The 17725-nt window shown below is 47.5% G+C and overlaps 1 protein-coding gene across 1 annotated transcript in view; it reads right to left on the bottom strand.

The window, feature by feature from the left end:
- The window catches only part of VAT1L (vesicle amine transport 1 like), a 123177-nt gene extending 105879 nt beyond the window's left edge, over positions 1 to 17298 (bottom strand). The window contains exon 1 of the mRNA XM_036993813.2: positions 16946 to 17298. Within this exon, the coding sequence (XP_036849708.2) occupies positions 16946 to 17175 (230 nt within the window). The 5' untranslated portion in view covers positions 17176 to 17298. The remainder of the gene's footprint in view (positions 1 to 16945) is intronic.
- Between the last annotated feature and the right edge of the window lie 427 nt (positions 17299 to 17725).

The raw sequence follows: 17725 nt of genomic DNA, 5'->3' as shown, positions 1-17725 counted from the left end.
TGGTCTTGGGGAAACACACTGACTCGGGATACTTAGATCTTGTCTAGAAGCTAAAGGACTTCACTTTGGCCTCTATATTTTCTGTTATCTTGTTAAGTGATGGTTGTCAGCCTTGTAACGTCTCATGAGAAATGTTTGGCTGTCTTCATTTTATGTTCTCACCAGAGTCCACAAAAGTTGTTGCCGTGATGATGATGCTACATGCTAGGTATTAAAGTATGGGCCATTTTAGTCTCCATTTTGTGCAAAAAGAGGGCTAGACCTAGAGAAGATGAAATACCAGTCCAAGGCCATATAGTAGGTTCCTGCTCTGGGACACAAGCCCTTTTCACCTGACTTCCAGGCTTGAGTGTTTGACTGGTAGGGTGTCGTTCTGTTATCTATGAACTGTGGTAGGCTGCTGTGTCTTCTTGTCACTGAAACTCGGTGGTTTGGGAACCTGTTCGTTTCTTTTGCATATACTAAGTATATCAAAGAAGACACAAATGATTTCTTAAAGGACACCACTAAGAAGATGACAGAAAAACCAGCCCAGCTATAATTTACTGATTTTCTAATTTGAGACAAAATTGGCCCAAAGGAGTTTAGCAAAGCAGACACGCAGAGAAGAAGAATATCCCCCATCTGGTATTCTCCAGGTGAAAGGAGTGTAGGGGTCGCTCATAGGAAAGGAGTTTCGATCTCTTGCCATCTGTTCCTTCCTCAAGTTGTCAGTATCCTCAGTATTGATGATGGGAATCCAAACATTGCCAGACCATTATACAAAGAACAGTAGGATGAACAGCAGCTTAATCTCTATTGATGCTGAAGCATATATTTTGAACTCATACTCAATAGGAATCCCAAGTCTTGCCCCATCACTGGTTCCATTGAGAGATAGATAGCCAAAGAAATGACATTCAGAAAGCCACCATGTTTCTTCCTAAGGCATATTGTTGAGCATATCATTTGTTACAATAGACATTTGATACTTTATAAAGACAGAAGTATTTCTCCTCAAATCTCAGCACAAAGATTGGTTGTATGGGGTCTTACAGGCCCAGTTTGATGGATAAACTAATTATATTTCTTTCTTTCCATTGGCTATTAGGAAGCTCGGATCCAAATTTGTAACACGCACACACATACCAAACTCCCAAGCTGCAGGGCTCTGTGGCATTCATTCTCTATGTGATTCTAAGTTCAACTTCATCTTAACTTTCTGAATGCTTTGGAGTTTCCATTTTTTTAAATCATAAACTCTGTTATGGTGAATCTCAAACTTTATCAAACATCAGAATTTATAGGAGGATTTTTAAAACACGGATTGCGGGGCCCCTATCCCCGAGTTCTTCTGACTTAGTGGGTCTGGGTGAGGTGCATGAATTTGCATTTCTAATTAAGTTTTCAGGTCCTGCTGCTGCTGGACTGGGGATACACTTGGAGAATTGTTGCTGTATCATTTCTTTTTAAGCTATTTCAAGTCCTTTTTGGAATGAGGCAAGGTAAAAATTAATAGATGATGATTAAATAGATAAGAAAATGAAAAGTACTCTCATTGTCATCTAGAGCAGTTGAATTTCTTGATCCTAGTCCAAGGGATTATATTTACCCTTGTTAAATGTAGTCTTATTAGATCAGGTTCATCATTCCAATTTGTTTGGCTCACTCTTGGATCCTAATTTTTTCATCCAAAAAATTGTCTCTTCCTCCTGGATTTGTGTCCTCTGAAAATGTGGTTATCATGCCATTAACTTCTATGTCCAAATTGCTGATAAAAATTATAGGTAGGCTTCACCTTCATGGTTACTAAGGGCATTTGTGAAGGTCAGAGAAGGGATTTAAAACATAGGACTAGGTGACATGTTTTAAGTTTCTTCAAATCCTGAGCTCTTACAATTCTCTGAAACATCTCCAAGACACTGAATTCAAGTGTGACAAGTACTCAATAAGTCCATGAGGCCTCTCTCTTTGTGGGGAATGGCAGTCAATTTCCCTTCCCCTATTGCAGTAATTCCTGACCATAGAGGGTGCTGCCCGATTGAGCTTCTTCTAGTACAATCACTTTCTGGATGCATATCAGGATGATAATGGTGTACACATCCTGTCCCCAGCTCCGGGGATCTCTTTTAGCCCAGGCACGTATTCTCATGTGCCTTTAGGGCTGAAAATCTGCTCCATTAGTCCAAAATCAGCTTTGTGTTTCCACAAATAAAAATATCCAAGATAGGACCTTTTCCAAGATTCTCACATAGGGCTTTATGACAGAAGGGACCCCAGGACGCTAGCAGATATCCAGAACCCCCCACTCTAATTTCTCTGATGATAGAGCATAGGGACAAAAGGAATTATTTGTAGCTAGGAATTGTAACATTCAGTAACAGCTAACATTTATAGGGTGCTTACTATATGGCAGGCATAGCATCAAGTGTTTTATGAGCATGGTTATCATTTAATGTGTACAACAACCATAACAATGCTAAGAGATAAACCACGTTACCCACATTTTACAGAGAGCAAAACCGAGACCATAGATGTTCACAAGCCAAGATGTGAAAGCAAGAAGTGAGATGGCAGAGACTGTGCTCTTAGCTAATTACTTTGCTTTCCTCTTGTGAGACCGTCACTCAGTTTTCCCAGTTACAAAAAGGGGACTTCTCGACTCCTCTGTCTCAGTGGGCATTTCCTATATGCTGAATATATACTGAGTGTCCGATATCCACAGTTAAGGGGGACTCAAAATTCTCATGGGGAAACAGAATCACAAAAGCTGATTACATTACGGAGTGAGGAGTGGTTTTGTACAAGTGTAGGCAGAGTGCTCACCCCACCACCACCAGGAGGTGTGCAATCACACAGACAAGCAAGCAGTCAAAATAATGACCCCCAGAAAGGTTTTCCCAAAGAATTGTTCTCATGGTTCTCTGCAGCCATCAAAGTTAAATTTAAACCCTTAGCACTAGCGTTCTGGCTCTTCCTCGGGTGGGTTGCTCCAGCTCCTCAAGCCTTAATTTTCTCTTCTCAAAAAGGGGATAGTAACATATTTACCCTACGGGGAGTTGGTGTGGATTGCATTGACAGTACATGTAACATAGAGTGCCTTGCACACAGTAAGTCTCAGTGAGCATAAGCTATCGTTGTTACCGCCACCACCATCCTCATTATCACCATCACACCAAGGTGTCACAGGTCAGGTTCCCTGGAAAGCAGACTCTGAGGTGACAGTCACATGCAGGAGGTCTGACAAAGAGTACTGTAGGGGACAGCGCCTGTTCTGGTGTGAGGGAAGCTGAATTGGGTAGAAGGAGAAGTTGAACACTGATGTCATAGTAAAGGGTCTGATTTTATCCACGGAAAGTTCCATAGCTAAGATGGTCCCTGAATTCATCATGAATCACGGCAAGGGGACTGGGCCTTTATACCCTGACATCAGCTAGTCATGGGACAAGAGCTGCCCCCAGGGAGCAGGTGCAACTTTGAGCAAAGAGGCTGCCCTCAGCTGAGGGCAATTCCTCAGGAGGGCTACAGAGCCAGCCGTCCACAGCCATCACTCCTGGTGGCTGGGAGAATGAGTGCCAGGGTCCCAAAAGGGGGTCCCGGTTGGTGGACCCCCAGCACCCAGTACAAGAGAGCTGGTGTGATCTTCCTTTTCAGAGTTTTAATCCCCTGTGGTCACAGCAGTTGTGACTGATGGTGGACATTTACGGAGCCCCTTAGCGTGGTGGTCTTTAAGGAGGAAAGGCTTAGGGGTTCTTATAAATAGTTCAGAGAAGCAGAAAAAAGAATGATATCTTGAAACTGGGGCCTGAACTTGAAGAGATCAACACATCAGTGATGCGACAGAGCCGAAGAAAAAGGAGAAGGGTAAAGGCAGACAAACGGTCATAATACATGCAGGATTGGCAAATCTTGGGGAAATCCATGAAGAAAAGTGGTTCAGACCTTTCTATGTGTCTGTGGGAAGCGCGGGATCCCAGAAGCCAGAGGAGACCCAGCCTAGAGGGGGAGCACGGCCGAATCCCAGAGCGCGGGGTACAATTCCCGCCGCTTGCTGAGCGGCACGGCCAGCTTCCGGGGCAGACCTGCCAGCTCCCAGGGCGGCCAGGGGCCTGCCCGGAGGGAGGCTCTGCTCTGAGCCGAGCAGCACCAGGTGTGCCCTTCCTCATCCTGCCCTAGCCTTGCGGCTGCTACCTGTGCTCACCCAAACATTCACCTCCAAATCCACGATGTGGCCAAGAAGCAGATGTTTGAGCCATTCCCTCATTTCCCCAGATGTTTTCATTTTTGTTTCTTCATCTCAGCTGATAACATGACAATGCCTAGAACAATAGGCATTGATCTCAGAAAATCTTGCTAACGATTCTTTTTTTTTTCTTTTTGGGTTTGTTTAAGGACTTATTTTGTTATCTTGAGACTGAGAGAATAGACTGATACAAATCTGCCATGGAAGAAAAAATATAAACATTGATTGTCCTAGGCCAGGACAGCTTTTAGGCAAATCTCAAATGGCATCTCTCCCTTAAGAACAGCAGAATTGTCCTGGGTAGACCTCAGGAGAGAGAGGCCACCTGCGCTCCAGCAGAGGTGGGAAGGAGCATATTGTGGATACTCAGGTTCTCCTGACATTGTCCCCTCAGTGTCGGGCTCCACATGACCCTCCTACCTTCTCTAACCACTATCTTTATTAAAAACAGACCACTGCAGCTATAGGAGACATACGAAGTTCTCTGACACATCTGGTGTTTTTTTGTGATCTACCACTTTATTTCTTAAGTAAATCATGCCATTGTCACCCCACTCAGATCCCTTTAGCCGTACAACTGGACTGGTGATGAGAGCATACAGCTGGGGCTACAGTTGTACAAATCTGTTTTATTTCCTCTGAGAAAGGAAATATATCTTTTGTCCAAATTAGTATTCAAAACACACATCAGTAGTATTTCAAACACAGAACAAAATGGCCAAGGATACACTGAGAAGCTAAATATCAAGAGCCAGTTTTCAATAGAAACAGAAAAGCCTATTACTGATGGGTCCCAAACAAGGTCCCCTTGATGCCAAGAATAACCTCTTGGTTTTTGGAGCCGGAGTTATTTATTTACTCTCAGCCTCTCCTGGGAGAGGAATAGATATTTATTCCTAAGAAGGTTTCCGAAAAGGTTAAAATTTGTATGCTCCCTGTTAGTGTTCACCAAGGCACTGACTTCAAACAGGTGCCTGGCAGTGATTGGTGATATAGAACATTCAATCTAATTCAATTTACATTCAACAGATCCTTCAAGGTTTCAGGGGCTTGGTTCAGCCCCAAGGTGACAAGAATGACAGTGATATCTCTGCTTCCCAGGAATGCAGAGATCAACAAATAAATCTCTCAGTAATGCCACTAGTCCCCAAAAAGACGTGGTATGAAGGTCATGGCTAGCACAGAGAGGGTTTCCTCACCTTGCAGGAATCGTGGATGGAGGCCTCCATGGGAAAGTATACCCCTTAGGAATGGGTAGCCCTTTGCTCCTGTTCTGCTAACCTCTCCAGCCTCCTGCCCCCTCTCCATGGAGGGGAGAAGGCCGTATCAGACAGCGCCAAGTGGTTTTAGCTTGACTTCTCACTGGAGACCAGGAGGGCAGGGCGCCCTCTGAGGAATGGTCCGTTTTTGCTATCACATGACACTAATCCTAAATTGTTGCTGCTGATAAAAATAATTTCTCGTAAAACAGTTGTTTCAATAGGAAAAATGGAGTGATGACTAGAGCAGCATTGTCCCCTGGAACATTCTGCAATGTGGGAGAGTTCTGTATCTGCACCATCCGATGGGGCGGCCACTAGCCATATGTGGTTACTGCACACTTGAAACTGTGGCTTGTGTGACTGGGGAACTAAACTTTCAATTTTAGTTCATTAACATTTAAATGCAATTAGCCTAAGAAGGAGGCAATACTAAAATCACCACTGGGCTCTCTCCCCCATAGACAGTGGACACCTCGGGGGCAGAGTCCTGTCTTAAAATCCACTTTGCAGTGTCCATTGCAACACAGGGCACGCTAGTCTCACAATGACCCCTCCACTGAAGACGTAAGTAGGAAGCAGGAGTGATTCAACCTCTGTCTTTCCTTCTTGCTAAGAACCATCTCTCAGCCATGCACAGCAGCAGCCTTGTGTACACTGGTATCAGAGGACAACAGAGAAGACCAACGACCTTGATGACTGTGCTTTGGGGAGAGCAAACATCTACCCCTGGAAGAAGAAAGAATAGAGGTGAAAGACGAGCAAAGGTCGAAGCAAAAGACAAGATAGCAATGGCAGAGTTGGAGAGTCTGGGAGAGTTTGAAGAGCTCAGGGAGAGAGTTAGAGCAGGAGGCATGTAGATGGGGATGTAAATGGGGAGAGAAAATTTCCATGATGTTCTCTGTAGCACAAGGTTCAATTTTGGTGTTTTCTGAAAGACTCAACAGAATTTGACAGTGCTTCTCATTATACTGAAGTTGGGCTTCTATTCAAGAGTCAACAAGCCTGGCTACATCAAGCATACAGAAGGAGAAGAGAATAAGAAAAGGAAAGAAAAATGTTAAGAGAGAAAAAGGAGAAAGTCAACTTTCCTACATGCACGGCAGGTTGAGGGCAGAGATGGTGGGGCTCCAGGGGGTGGGAGGGTGAAACTGCTTTTGCTGTTTCTTTCCTAGGAAGAGGCAGTTCCAGGGGCACAGCCATCTGATTGCAGTCCGAGAAGGATCTGGAGGATCTCAAGGGACTGTTAGGGGAAGGAGGGCATGTCGTTCGTTAGCTGCGTTATGCATCCCAGGTTCCAGTTGCAAAATGTTGAGTCAGAGTTTATTACAAGGACCCCAATCGGAACAATTTTAGCAAGTTTAGTTGGGAGGATGAAGAGAATCCAGTTATAAAATCATTCAGACCAATCATAGGAACGGTGGATTTAATCGCTCCCCCATTAGCTGATTGAACTAGGTGTAGCATAGATAAATGAAAAGCAGTTCGTTCTGATCTTTAGACAAGGGATTTTTTTTTTCTTTTTCAAAAAAGCAAGTGTGTGTACATTGGGAGGAAGCAGAGGGGGCTGTGTGGCACGGAGCTTGAAAGCCTCATTGGACATCCTTGTAGAATTCAGACTCTCTGGGCTAGTGGGGCTGCCCAACTATGAACCTACCTGTGTGAAGGGCAGGTAAGCCTTCTGGGGGAAAGAAAAAACCTCATCCTAAGGGAAATTCAAGTAGGAGAATATAAGCCCCGATGAAGATGCCTGTGGCAAACAAAGGAAGGCTTGATTCTGACTGTGGCATTTGCTAGGACTCACTCAGATGGTCCTTCAACTCCAGACAGGGTAGTGACAAGTGGGTGTAAAATGCGTGAAGATGAGGCCCTTAAGAGAGACAAACCCTGGCTCCAGCTCAGCTCTCTGTCTTACTAGCTGTGGGATCTTCAGAAAGTTCCCTCACCTCTTTGATCCTGTATCTTCATCTGTGAGATGTTTGGTATGCCTGAAATTCCTATAAAACACTTAACATCATGCCTGTGGCACACAGAAAGCCCTCAATAAAGGTCATTATGATAATAATGATGATACATGATTAATGACAAAAGTGTCATTATTATTAACTCTGAACAGTATAAGTATTAATATATAAGGTCCCAATGGCTGCTTTATAACCGGTATTGGGTGGAGAAGTTGCCGCAGCCCCAGCAGAGGGCCAGACTCCACCTGGGATGGACAGGCAATGAGGAAACACACTGGTGGCTTTGGGGTATGGCAGGAGGGCAGAACAGGGCGACAGGAGCAGCTCAGAATCAATGGGGAACCAGCTGACCTGTGTTTCTGAGCGCCATGCAACACCTTCTAGGAAACCCTTGCAACTCTCTGGGAGGTATTGAAGGGTGGGGGCCCTGATACCTGCAAAGGAAGGTAGGAACAGAGTCATGGACATACTGTTCATTTTAAAAGATTGTTGGGGTTTTTTTTTCAATCATTCGAATTATTTATTTATTTTCCAATTTTATTTTATTGAGATATAATTGACATATACCACTGAATTAGTTTAAGGTTTACAACATCATGATTTGAGATATATAGAATATATAGATATTGTGAAATGATTACCACAATAAGTTCAGTTTAGTTAAACACTGTTTTGACCTTCAGGCTGGTGGGGCCTCGGGCCCCCAGGTGTACAGGCCTTTCAGGAATGCCTGAGTACGTGCTCTTGGAATAACTATCATCGGAAGTAGCACTGGTGGGTTCTCTGCAGGAGCCCTGGCCTCCACCACTCGACGGAGGTGGGTGTCAATGGGTGGGGAGAAATCACAGAGCATCTGGAGAAGACAGAGACTCACATTTCCCAGCCAAGGGAAGGCAATTATTAAAGTTCAAAAAGTGAACGTCCAATTTCAAGAGAACAGATTGTGTTAAAAAAGGTAAAGCTCTGCAAACGTACCTCCTTTGGTATTTGTTCGCGTCCCCCACCACGAGACCTGCAGCCGGAGGGACTTAGGCCTCCCGCCAGAGAAAGCTGAGATGACAGAGGGAGCATGAAGCCATATTTACAAGTGACATAGCAACTGCTGCAGAAATGCACGCCCAGCATTTTAGGGAAAGTCAGTCATATATTCACTCATCCCCCAAACATTTATTGAGGGCCTACTGTTAACCAAGCACCAGGCTTGGCATTCATCATTTCAGTGAAAAGACAGGAAGTTTGTAGAATTTCCAAGATCAACAAACAGATTTAAAAGATGATGGGCCTCAAAGTTGAAAATATTATATATGTTATTTAATATAGTAAGTTTGTGCTGAGAGATAAGGTCCCGGGTTAGGGACTGGAGCTGCCTCCTCCAGGCCCCCCTTTGATTACTTTTTCTGGGTGAGGAGAGTTTCCTGTCCCGGATGATGGCTCCCACTTGCATCAGTCCAGTGGGTTTCTCATCCTGTCTCCTGACAACTTCTCTCCGTTCCTTTTAGAGTCTCTACCCTCCCCCTGCACAACACTCACACACACACACACTGCCCCCAACACACACACTCTGCATGTGTTCCTGGTGAGCTGTCAATCACGAGGCCCCATTCTCCTAGGTCAGGGTAGGAGGGCCTGAGACACAAATGTGGCCAAGCACAGCACCTCATTCCCTTGGGCCAGAGACAAAAAGACACCCAGGGGGGCGGTATGTGATCCATAAAGGGCCAGTCAGATTCTTCCCTTGATATGTGAAAATTGGAAGAAAAAGGTTCTCTGTGCACTGGGCCTTGCTCAACTTGCACAAGGCAGCTGGGGCAAAAGGCTGCATCTCTGCGAGTCTCAAGAAGGAGGCCCATTGCAGGAGGAGCACATGAAACTAACTCAGGAGGGAAGACAAGATAAAAGATGGATGGGGAAGGAGAGGGGAGAGCCCAGAAGGCCAGGAGCAGACTCATCGTGACAGTCAGCATGGCTGAAAAACGGAAAAGAGAAGTCAGAGCAGAAGTGGCTGGTCTTCCTTTGGAAGCTCCTGGCACACGGTGGGAGCCCGTGTCCTCTCTTGTTCCATCAGGAATTCATCTAGATCTTCTTGTTTATGTCATGGCACGTGGGCATTCCTGTCTGGGCTACTTTTGATGTTAGGGTCCTGTGCCCTTTGTGAGAGACATGTGGAGTCTGTGAAGTATGAAGGGACTCTCTAATGTCCCATTTCTTTGCATCTCCTCCCCATCATTAATATGTATTAAACATATGCTACATGGCAAAGAGTTCATTAATTCAATAGTTATTAAATGTGCTAGATACTTCAGATGCATTTACTTTCAATGCATTATCTTTTTATCCTCACATGAAAACATTTACCCCATAGTACAGATAAGCAAACTGGGGGTTCAAAAGATGAAGTCATTCTCCTAAGGTAGGATATAGGTTGCTAAATTTGAATCCATGTCACTTCACACTTTTTTAACTGCTTTATAACCAGACAGTGTACTGCCTCCCATGCAGTCTGGGTGCTTAATCAATACCCATCCACGGCAAGAATTATTATCATTCCTCTCATAGAAGATCATTGTCCTGAGTCGGGCTCTGGGGACCTCAGCCATTTTAGAGGAGTTAGAATAAGAGGACCCAAAGCTTGAACTTGCCAAGGGGACTCTGTTTCTGAAGGCACTGTTCAGCATGCCCCTGGCTCCAGAACAATGCTGGGATGACACTTGCTGAGGGACCAGGGGTCACTGACAGGAGACCGAGGACAGAAGCTCACTGCATGCTCTCACCAAGAAAACACCACGTTCAAAGATAAAACGGCCACCATCACTGGAGCATCTGTCTTGCCTCCTGGGCCTTCAAACATTAAATTTACACGTTTTAATACTACGGCTCCAACCGATTTTGTGTGAGATTACACACAGAGGAATCAGACTAATTTAAGATTATACGCCTGCTGGCCTTTCCTATGAAAAGTCTCTTCCTATTTCTAATTAAACCTCTTCTTCTATAACAAATGCCAAGATGTCAAAATGAGCCCTGTTAAGTATGAGAAGTGCCAGGAACCTGGGATCATGGGGTGCTGTTTCCCCACGCCCGGGTGAACTCTGTTGTCAGTGCTGAATGTCAGGGATACATGTGCCCAAAGGTCATGGAATTTGGGTTCCTTTGAATGAGAAGGAAGCAGGCTCCAGAGCTGGACTGTTTGCACAAGAAGCTATCACATCAGTCCCTGCTGCCACCCATGGGTGGGTATGCAGAGAGCTGGTGTGAGGAGAGCAATAGATCCGTCCGGATCCATCCCTGACCCTGGGAATGAGACGACAAAGTCAGCACCCTGTGCTCTAGCCAATGTGATTGGTGAGAGACCAGCAGGCCAAGGTGCCCGAGGACGACACCAAGTCCCCATTTTGTCTTTTACAGCCAATTGATTCAGTAAGATAACTTTTATTGAGCACCCACTGTGTACACGGAGCAGTCAGGACTTTCACAGACTCTCCGCTAGTCTTCAAAACAATATCAAAAAGTGGTTATTATTACCACGATGAGGATATGGGCACGTTGAAAGTGCTATTTGCTCAAGATCACACAGCCACGGTGAAGTAGTCAGGGTCTGAACTCAGATCTGTTGTCGCTTCTCACTGTTGCGCTTCATCTCTGAGTCCTATTTTCCTCTCTTAGAAAGTAAGGATGGTAACCTCCTGGGTGTGTGAGGGTCAGATGGAGAATGGAAGAGCATGGATAACAGGCTTGGCCGCTGCAAAGATGCGGCAGGTGGGGGGCGGTGAGCAAGACTATCAGTTGTCATTCCATCTGCCATTGGTTTCTGACACTGATGTCTGTGTAGCTACAATTAGGCTGCTGTTGATAGGCATCTATATAGGCCAGACGTCCTATAAAATGTTCTGTATTTCCCTTTCTATGAAGCAGAAGAATCACTGATTCTGGGCTTCCTTTCTGCCTCAAATGGCTAGGGAGACAAGAAGTCCATTCCATTGTTGGACAAAGAGCAGTCATTGTCACCATCCCCAGACTACACGAGGGAGGACACTGTTAATGGGAAAATCTGAATTTTGATGAATAAGAAAGACCTGGGATGTAGCATCTCCACCTTCTCATCACCAAATGGGGCTCTATGTGACTCAGAACAGAATCATCCTTTCTTATCAAATCCAGATATCTCCATCCAACCCAGAGTGACTTACAACATTTCATTCCAATCTCTCTGCGAGAGTGGCTCCTGGCTTGGCTATTGGACACCCTCCAAGCAGTTCCTCAGTTTTATACAAACATCTGTGTCCCTTAACCTCATGCACTCCATTGATTTATGTGAATAAAAACAGGGAGGATCATCCTGGCCATCTTCCACTGGACTGACCGTGTCACTGACAGTCTGATGCAGTGCTGTTTGGGGGCATCCTACACTCAAGCCGTCAGCCCACTCCAGGCAGACAAGGTAGGAAGCCAGGCGCCTGAGTGGATCCAAGCAGTGGTGATTGTGTTTAACCAGCATGGCTATTCTGGGTCAACAGTCAAAGCAACTGATCCTAGGTGGATCCCCAAAGGGTCCCATACATCCAAAATGGAGGGGAAGTGGACAAGGTTCACACCCAATGGCCATTTTTGGTGGGCAAGATGGCACTGTGCAGTTTTGAGTCTTATCACTTATACTTCAAATCAACCCGATGCATTCATGATTTCTCTGTATTCCTGATTCCAGTCTTTGTCTGACTCTGTGTCCCTCTGTCCTCTCGCTCTTTTATGCCTTTGTCACTCTGTCTCTCTGACGTTCTGACTCCAATTGTGAAGAGTCCAGGAACGAGTGGGACTTGGATTTTTACACTGCTCTTCCCCTTAGCAGTCTGTGATCTTGACATGTCTCTGAACGTCAGTTTCCCCATCTTTAAAATGGAGACGGTAATAATGATCTTGTTGAGTTGCCATTAGGGTAAAAATGAAACAAAGTATATAAAGCAGACAACTCTGTTCCTGGCTCATAACGAGTGCTCAATAAATATTAGTTCCCTCCCCCATCCCCAGTGCCCTTTGCCCTCATGATATATTAGAATTCCAGCAATCTGTTGGCTTTCTTCTAGAGTGGCCTGCCCTCAGCCCATTTTCAGGTCAGCCAATGGAGCCAGAGCTGGCTGGAACCATTTTTCATCTCATTGCCCTTATTCCAGCAGTTTCACGTGGCCTCTTGCTATAAATCAGTCCGGGAAAATAAATGTCCCCAATCCATTAGTGCCTTTCCACAAGCCAATTTGAGCCACAAACTAGGCAAGGCTTGTTAATGGCCACTTAAATGGCCTGCATCCCAGCCTGGGGAGCCTCAGCCTCAAATCCTGCCAGTTCCTGTCCCAGACAAGCTCCACTGTGATAAGACTGCTGATGGCAAAGGCCGAAGACTGGCCCTTAAGGTTAGGGGAACCACGTACCCTGGTTTGCCTAGAACAGTCCCCTTTCCTGCTGCTGTCCTGGGGGTATTATTAGCAGTGCCCCTGTACTGTCAAAAGAGTTCCAGTTTGAAGGGCAACCTACAGAGAGCCTACAGAAACCAAGAGTAATAGTTGAAATAGCAATAGCTATTATTTTGACTAGGAGCCAGGCATCACCGAAAAGATCTTTATGTCTGTATCTCATTTAAACTCCATTACCACACTCTGAAGGGAGGTGCTATCATTATCACCATTTTATAGACCAGGAAACTGAGGTTTAGAGGAGTAACTGGCACATTCAAGGTCACAGGAGTGCTAACTGTGCCTCACTCAGATCCCTTTCACTGGGCAGTGCACCCATCTTCCAGCCGCTCGTAGTGCTGGCCACTCGATGCTCAGAGTGGTCCCCACGCCTCCCCACTGGCCTCCTTCCAAGGGGAACTGCCGTCTGTCAAATAGAAGCCATCTCCACTTGAGAGACTCCAGGCCCCCACTCAGGAGGCAGCCCACAGCCCATAACTGGGAGGGGGGGACAGGGGCACAAAAGGCTCCCCGCATTGCTTGGAGGTCAGATCGACTCTGTGGTACAATTCAAGCTCCAGGACTCCTGGTGGGACCCAGGTGAGACCACATCCTTGGCGAGCTCCTTTCCTACCCTGTCCTGCTTCCCGTGCCCCCATTCTTCTAAAAGCACCCCCCTAAAAAAGCATTACTGTCTCAGGCTCTGCCTCCTGGGGACCAGACCCAAGACATTCCATTAGCAAGTGGCAGAGCTGGAACTCATGCCTGGAAGGTCTCACTCTTCACCACTAAGTAGAGTGACCTGACAGTGCCGATAGCATATATATGATTAAAATGTGTTATAGAGGCATAAATATGATGATACAAGAAGCCACAGCAACCACTTAGTTCCGGTCTCTCCCTTGCATCTGATCCCCTCAACACCATGAGCTTCATTCATCCTATTGTCCCCACTTTGTAATGGAGGCACAGAAAGCTTGCAGAGGTAGAGAGCAATGTCCACCGTGGTTACACCGATAGAAAGCGGTGGGGCTTGGGCTGACATCCAGCTCCATTTTTCTCCAAAGGCCACATGCTTTTTCCACTTGGCCACTTAAATCATTTGCTGTATACATTGTTCAATGAATGGTTGGTGAAATGGCTGTGATGGTTCCCCCATCAAAGCTGATGCTCTTGAAACAATTTAGACAGAAGACTCTGCTATCCCCACTGCCCCACATGCTTCACAGTGGTCCGTCTTGAACTGCATTTGACCATCATGTCTCCACGTTTGGGGGAAAGTCATATTACTTAGGGAATAGCCAGGGAATGTTTCCCTAAGTCAGCACAAAAAGATCAAAGGAGCCGTCTTCATTGAAGAAAGGAAGGCAAGCAGGTTTACATGCCACAGGTCCAGAGGGGTAAATCACATTCTTATGGCTTTTCTATGGAGGAAAATAAAATGGAATAAAAGGAAAAAACTGCAGAGCTTTAAGGGAAGACAGAACAGGACTCAAATCTGAACTCTACTATCTGTGTGATGTTTTTGGGAAATTAGTCAGCATCTCCAAGCCTCAATTTGCTATGCCATAACACTTACCTCATTGGGCGATAAATCAAAGGGGGGAAATGAGGTAAAATATGTATTTCTCCCCACCTCTTCCATTTCTACAAAGTTTATAGAGTAACCATGTTGAACCCTCATTCCAGGTCAGAATGATACTAGTTCAGTTGAACTCTGCTTTATTCCCAAGCAAAACATATTCTATTTGATGATAAAAGGTTTCCATTAAAAAAGAGAGAGCAGATAAAAGGGAGACCTTTATCCAGGAGGCTATCAGCTGATGCATAAAAATATGGAATGAGTCATGCTGGCTCCCAAGGCTACACTGACACTCAATGGGCATCTCTGGCCAGCCAGTCTCAGCCCAGTGGAGGAGGAAGGGCCCAGCGGGCAATCTTCACAAACCTATTCCAACCTCTTCTTGCAAAACCAATTAACACTGCTTCCAGGTTGGAGAAATGAAAATCAGTCTGAGCCCTTTGCAATACCATATTCCAAATGCTTTCTTTCCCATGCCTGCTTTGATTTCTGAACAACCAGGGTGGAGTATCTGCAGTGATTCCATTGGGTGTGTGCGTGTATGTGTGTACAGCTCCTATGAAGGCTTAAGTGTCTGGCTTTGAAAATCAATCTCCTGGCCTTCCTCTTGACATTTATTACTTCAAAATGCTTCAGCTCCTATCGGTATTTATGCAGTTAACATAAGGCTGGAGAACCCAGACCTATCCACAATACAAATGACACTCTTTTCTTTAAAAAGTAGCGTCAACACTTTTATTCTCTGAATATACACTCTGATGGAGCCCCAGAATCCAATCCTCAATTTGAATGGAGGGCTTTATATATGGATATGTCAAACTATATATATTTTATATATAAGGAGAATTATCAATACATGGTTTAATTTACCTAAGCAAACATTCTTCCACCAGTGAGTGAAGAAAAATAATGACTCTACAATCCCCTCCCAAGCATCTTCCCTCAGTCCATTCATTCAGCAATCACTTGTTTAGGACATTTCATGTGCCAAGCACTGTGCTGGGCATTGGGGGTTTATTGGTGAAAAGGGCAGGTGTGAGCTCTGCCTTCTGGGGTCAGTTTGGTTCCACAAGTTTGTTTCTATTAAAACAACAGAACCATATAGGATCCCCTAGTTTGCAAAAGCCTCTTCCCTTACCCTGAATTCCCCAGGGAGAGGCTCAAGGGTCTGTTTCGAGTCCAACCTGACCAGCCATGTGCATGAGGAGCCGGCCAGAGATCAGCGCCTGCCTCTCTCGCCCGCTGCCTTGCAGTCTGGCAAATCAAACGTGCACCTGCTCTTGCCGGAAAGAGGGGGGGATCTCCTGGCATTTCTTCTTGCCTCTAGATACATTCCCGGATTCCAGGTTTGGGGGGTGGAAGTCTAACCTGGGAACTGGTGATCTGGCTGCTGCTTTAGGGGGCAGAGTCGGTTGGGGGCTTTAAAACACGGAGATAAGGATAGGCCCGTCTCACTGTGCTGACAGCAAGTCCCCCATAGGGGCTCCCTGTGCTGCCGGATGCAGAACTCAGTTCGGGGTCCAGTGAACCCCGGGGGTGAGCCCTCCCTCCCCAGAACTTCAGGGAAATGATCATATAGTGACAGCACACACACAGAGGCTTAAACACTCCAGAGGAATCCCAGCGGGGCAGGGAGGGGTGGGGAGTGAGCTCCTTCTGAGACGGGAGCAGGAGTTCTGAGAAGATGATCCTTGTTTGTTTGTTTTTGTTTGTCCTCTTGGGAGAAACACAGAAGATGCCAGTGGGGAAGAGGGAGCCTTGGCCTCACCCCTCCCCAGGCTCAGATGCTTGGTACGGCCACCCTGTCCCCACACAGGGCCACCAGGATTAAAGTGTGCCGGAGCGGGGAGGAGGCAGTCTCCCCAGCCCTGCACTCCGGCCCCGGCCTTACAAAGATCCAGGACCAAATCCTGGCCATGCCACTTAGTGGCGGCCGAGGGATCGTGGGCAGAGGACTCTCTCTCGGCCCTGCTTCCTTCGCCTGTAACAGGGATAACGGTGGAACCTAACTCACTGGGTCCCAGGAAGTATTAAAAAAGATCACACACAGAAAACTCTAAAAACGACGTCCGTACGCAGGAAGCCGACAGTTAGGATTTTTTAACCATGTTATGGTCAGACCCCCCTCTCCTGGCAGCTGAGCTCTCCTACCCCACCGAGCGCTCCGTCGGCGCAACCTTCCAGACCGGGAGCGCCGGGCGCCACCGCCCACCGCTCTCCTCCAAGCGCAAAAGCTCGGTCCCCACCTCCCCCATGCCCCCCATATCCGGCTTGGGGAGGCGACTGCCTGCTCTCAGCATCCTCCGCGCAGCACGGGCCGCGGGGAGACTGAGACGCCCGGAGGGCGCGGAAGTGGGCGCGCCCCCAGGCCCCTCCCGGGGCAGCGTGCCCGCCGAGGCGCTGCCAACTCCCCACCCCCACCCCGGGCACCGAACGCGCGGAAAACCGAGCAAGCGAGTAAGGCGCGGATACTGGACCAGGCTTTGACGCGGATCTTGAGCTCGCCGTCCTGCGGCTCGGGCATGGCCTTCCTGGTGACCCGCAGCTTGTTGAGCCCCCCGAAGCCGGCCAGCACCACAGCGCGCATCTCCTGGGCGTCCCCGAGGCGGTGCGAGCCGCCGCCGCCGCCCTCCGCCGGCTCCTTGCCTGCCTCCTTCTCGATCATTTGCTCTGTCTCCTCCGCCTTCTCCACGCCTTCCTTGGCCATGGTGCGCGGGGTCGCGGGGCGCACGGGCTGCGGCGGCTGCGGCGCGGGGCTCCGGGCTCGCCTCCCGCGGGGTCCTCCTGTTGAATGTGTGATGCTCGGCGGTGCAATGGCTGCAACCTCCGCGAGTCGCGCGAGGGCCACAGCCTCCGCCGTAAACCTGGTAAGAGCCGCACCCTGCCGGCCCCACCCCCGCACCCCACCTCTCTACCCTGCCCGCGGGAAGCCGCAACTCCAGCTCAAGAACCAGTCTCAGGTCGGGCTTTGGATCGCAGTCCCAGAGCCCATAGGTGGCCCGAGACTCGTGACTAAAACGCGCAGGGAGGACTCCGTCTTCTCCGCGGTGGGCGCACTACTCGGTTATATACGGCGCGGGCTGGGCGCCTTGAAATGGACAGAGATGAATGCCTGGGCCTGAAGGACGCCTCCCGCGACCAGGTTGCCTACTCTCCCCACCACATCTGCGGGGGCGGGAGGGATGGACGGGAAATGCGGCCGGTCCCGCTGGAGAGCGGAGAGGTTGGGGAAGCGGGAAACTAGAAATCCCACTCAC

This window comes from Manis javanica, chromosome 17 (assembly GCF_040802235.1).
Source record: "Manis javanica isolate MJ-LG chromosome 17, MJ_LKY, whole genome shotgun sequence".
Taxonomy (NCBI): Eukaryota; Metazoa; Chordata; class Mammalia; order Pholidota; family Manidae; genus Manis; species Manis javanica.
This window is presented reverse-complemented; position numbering and strand designations above follow the sequence as displayed.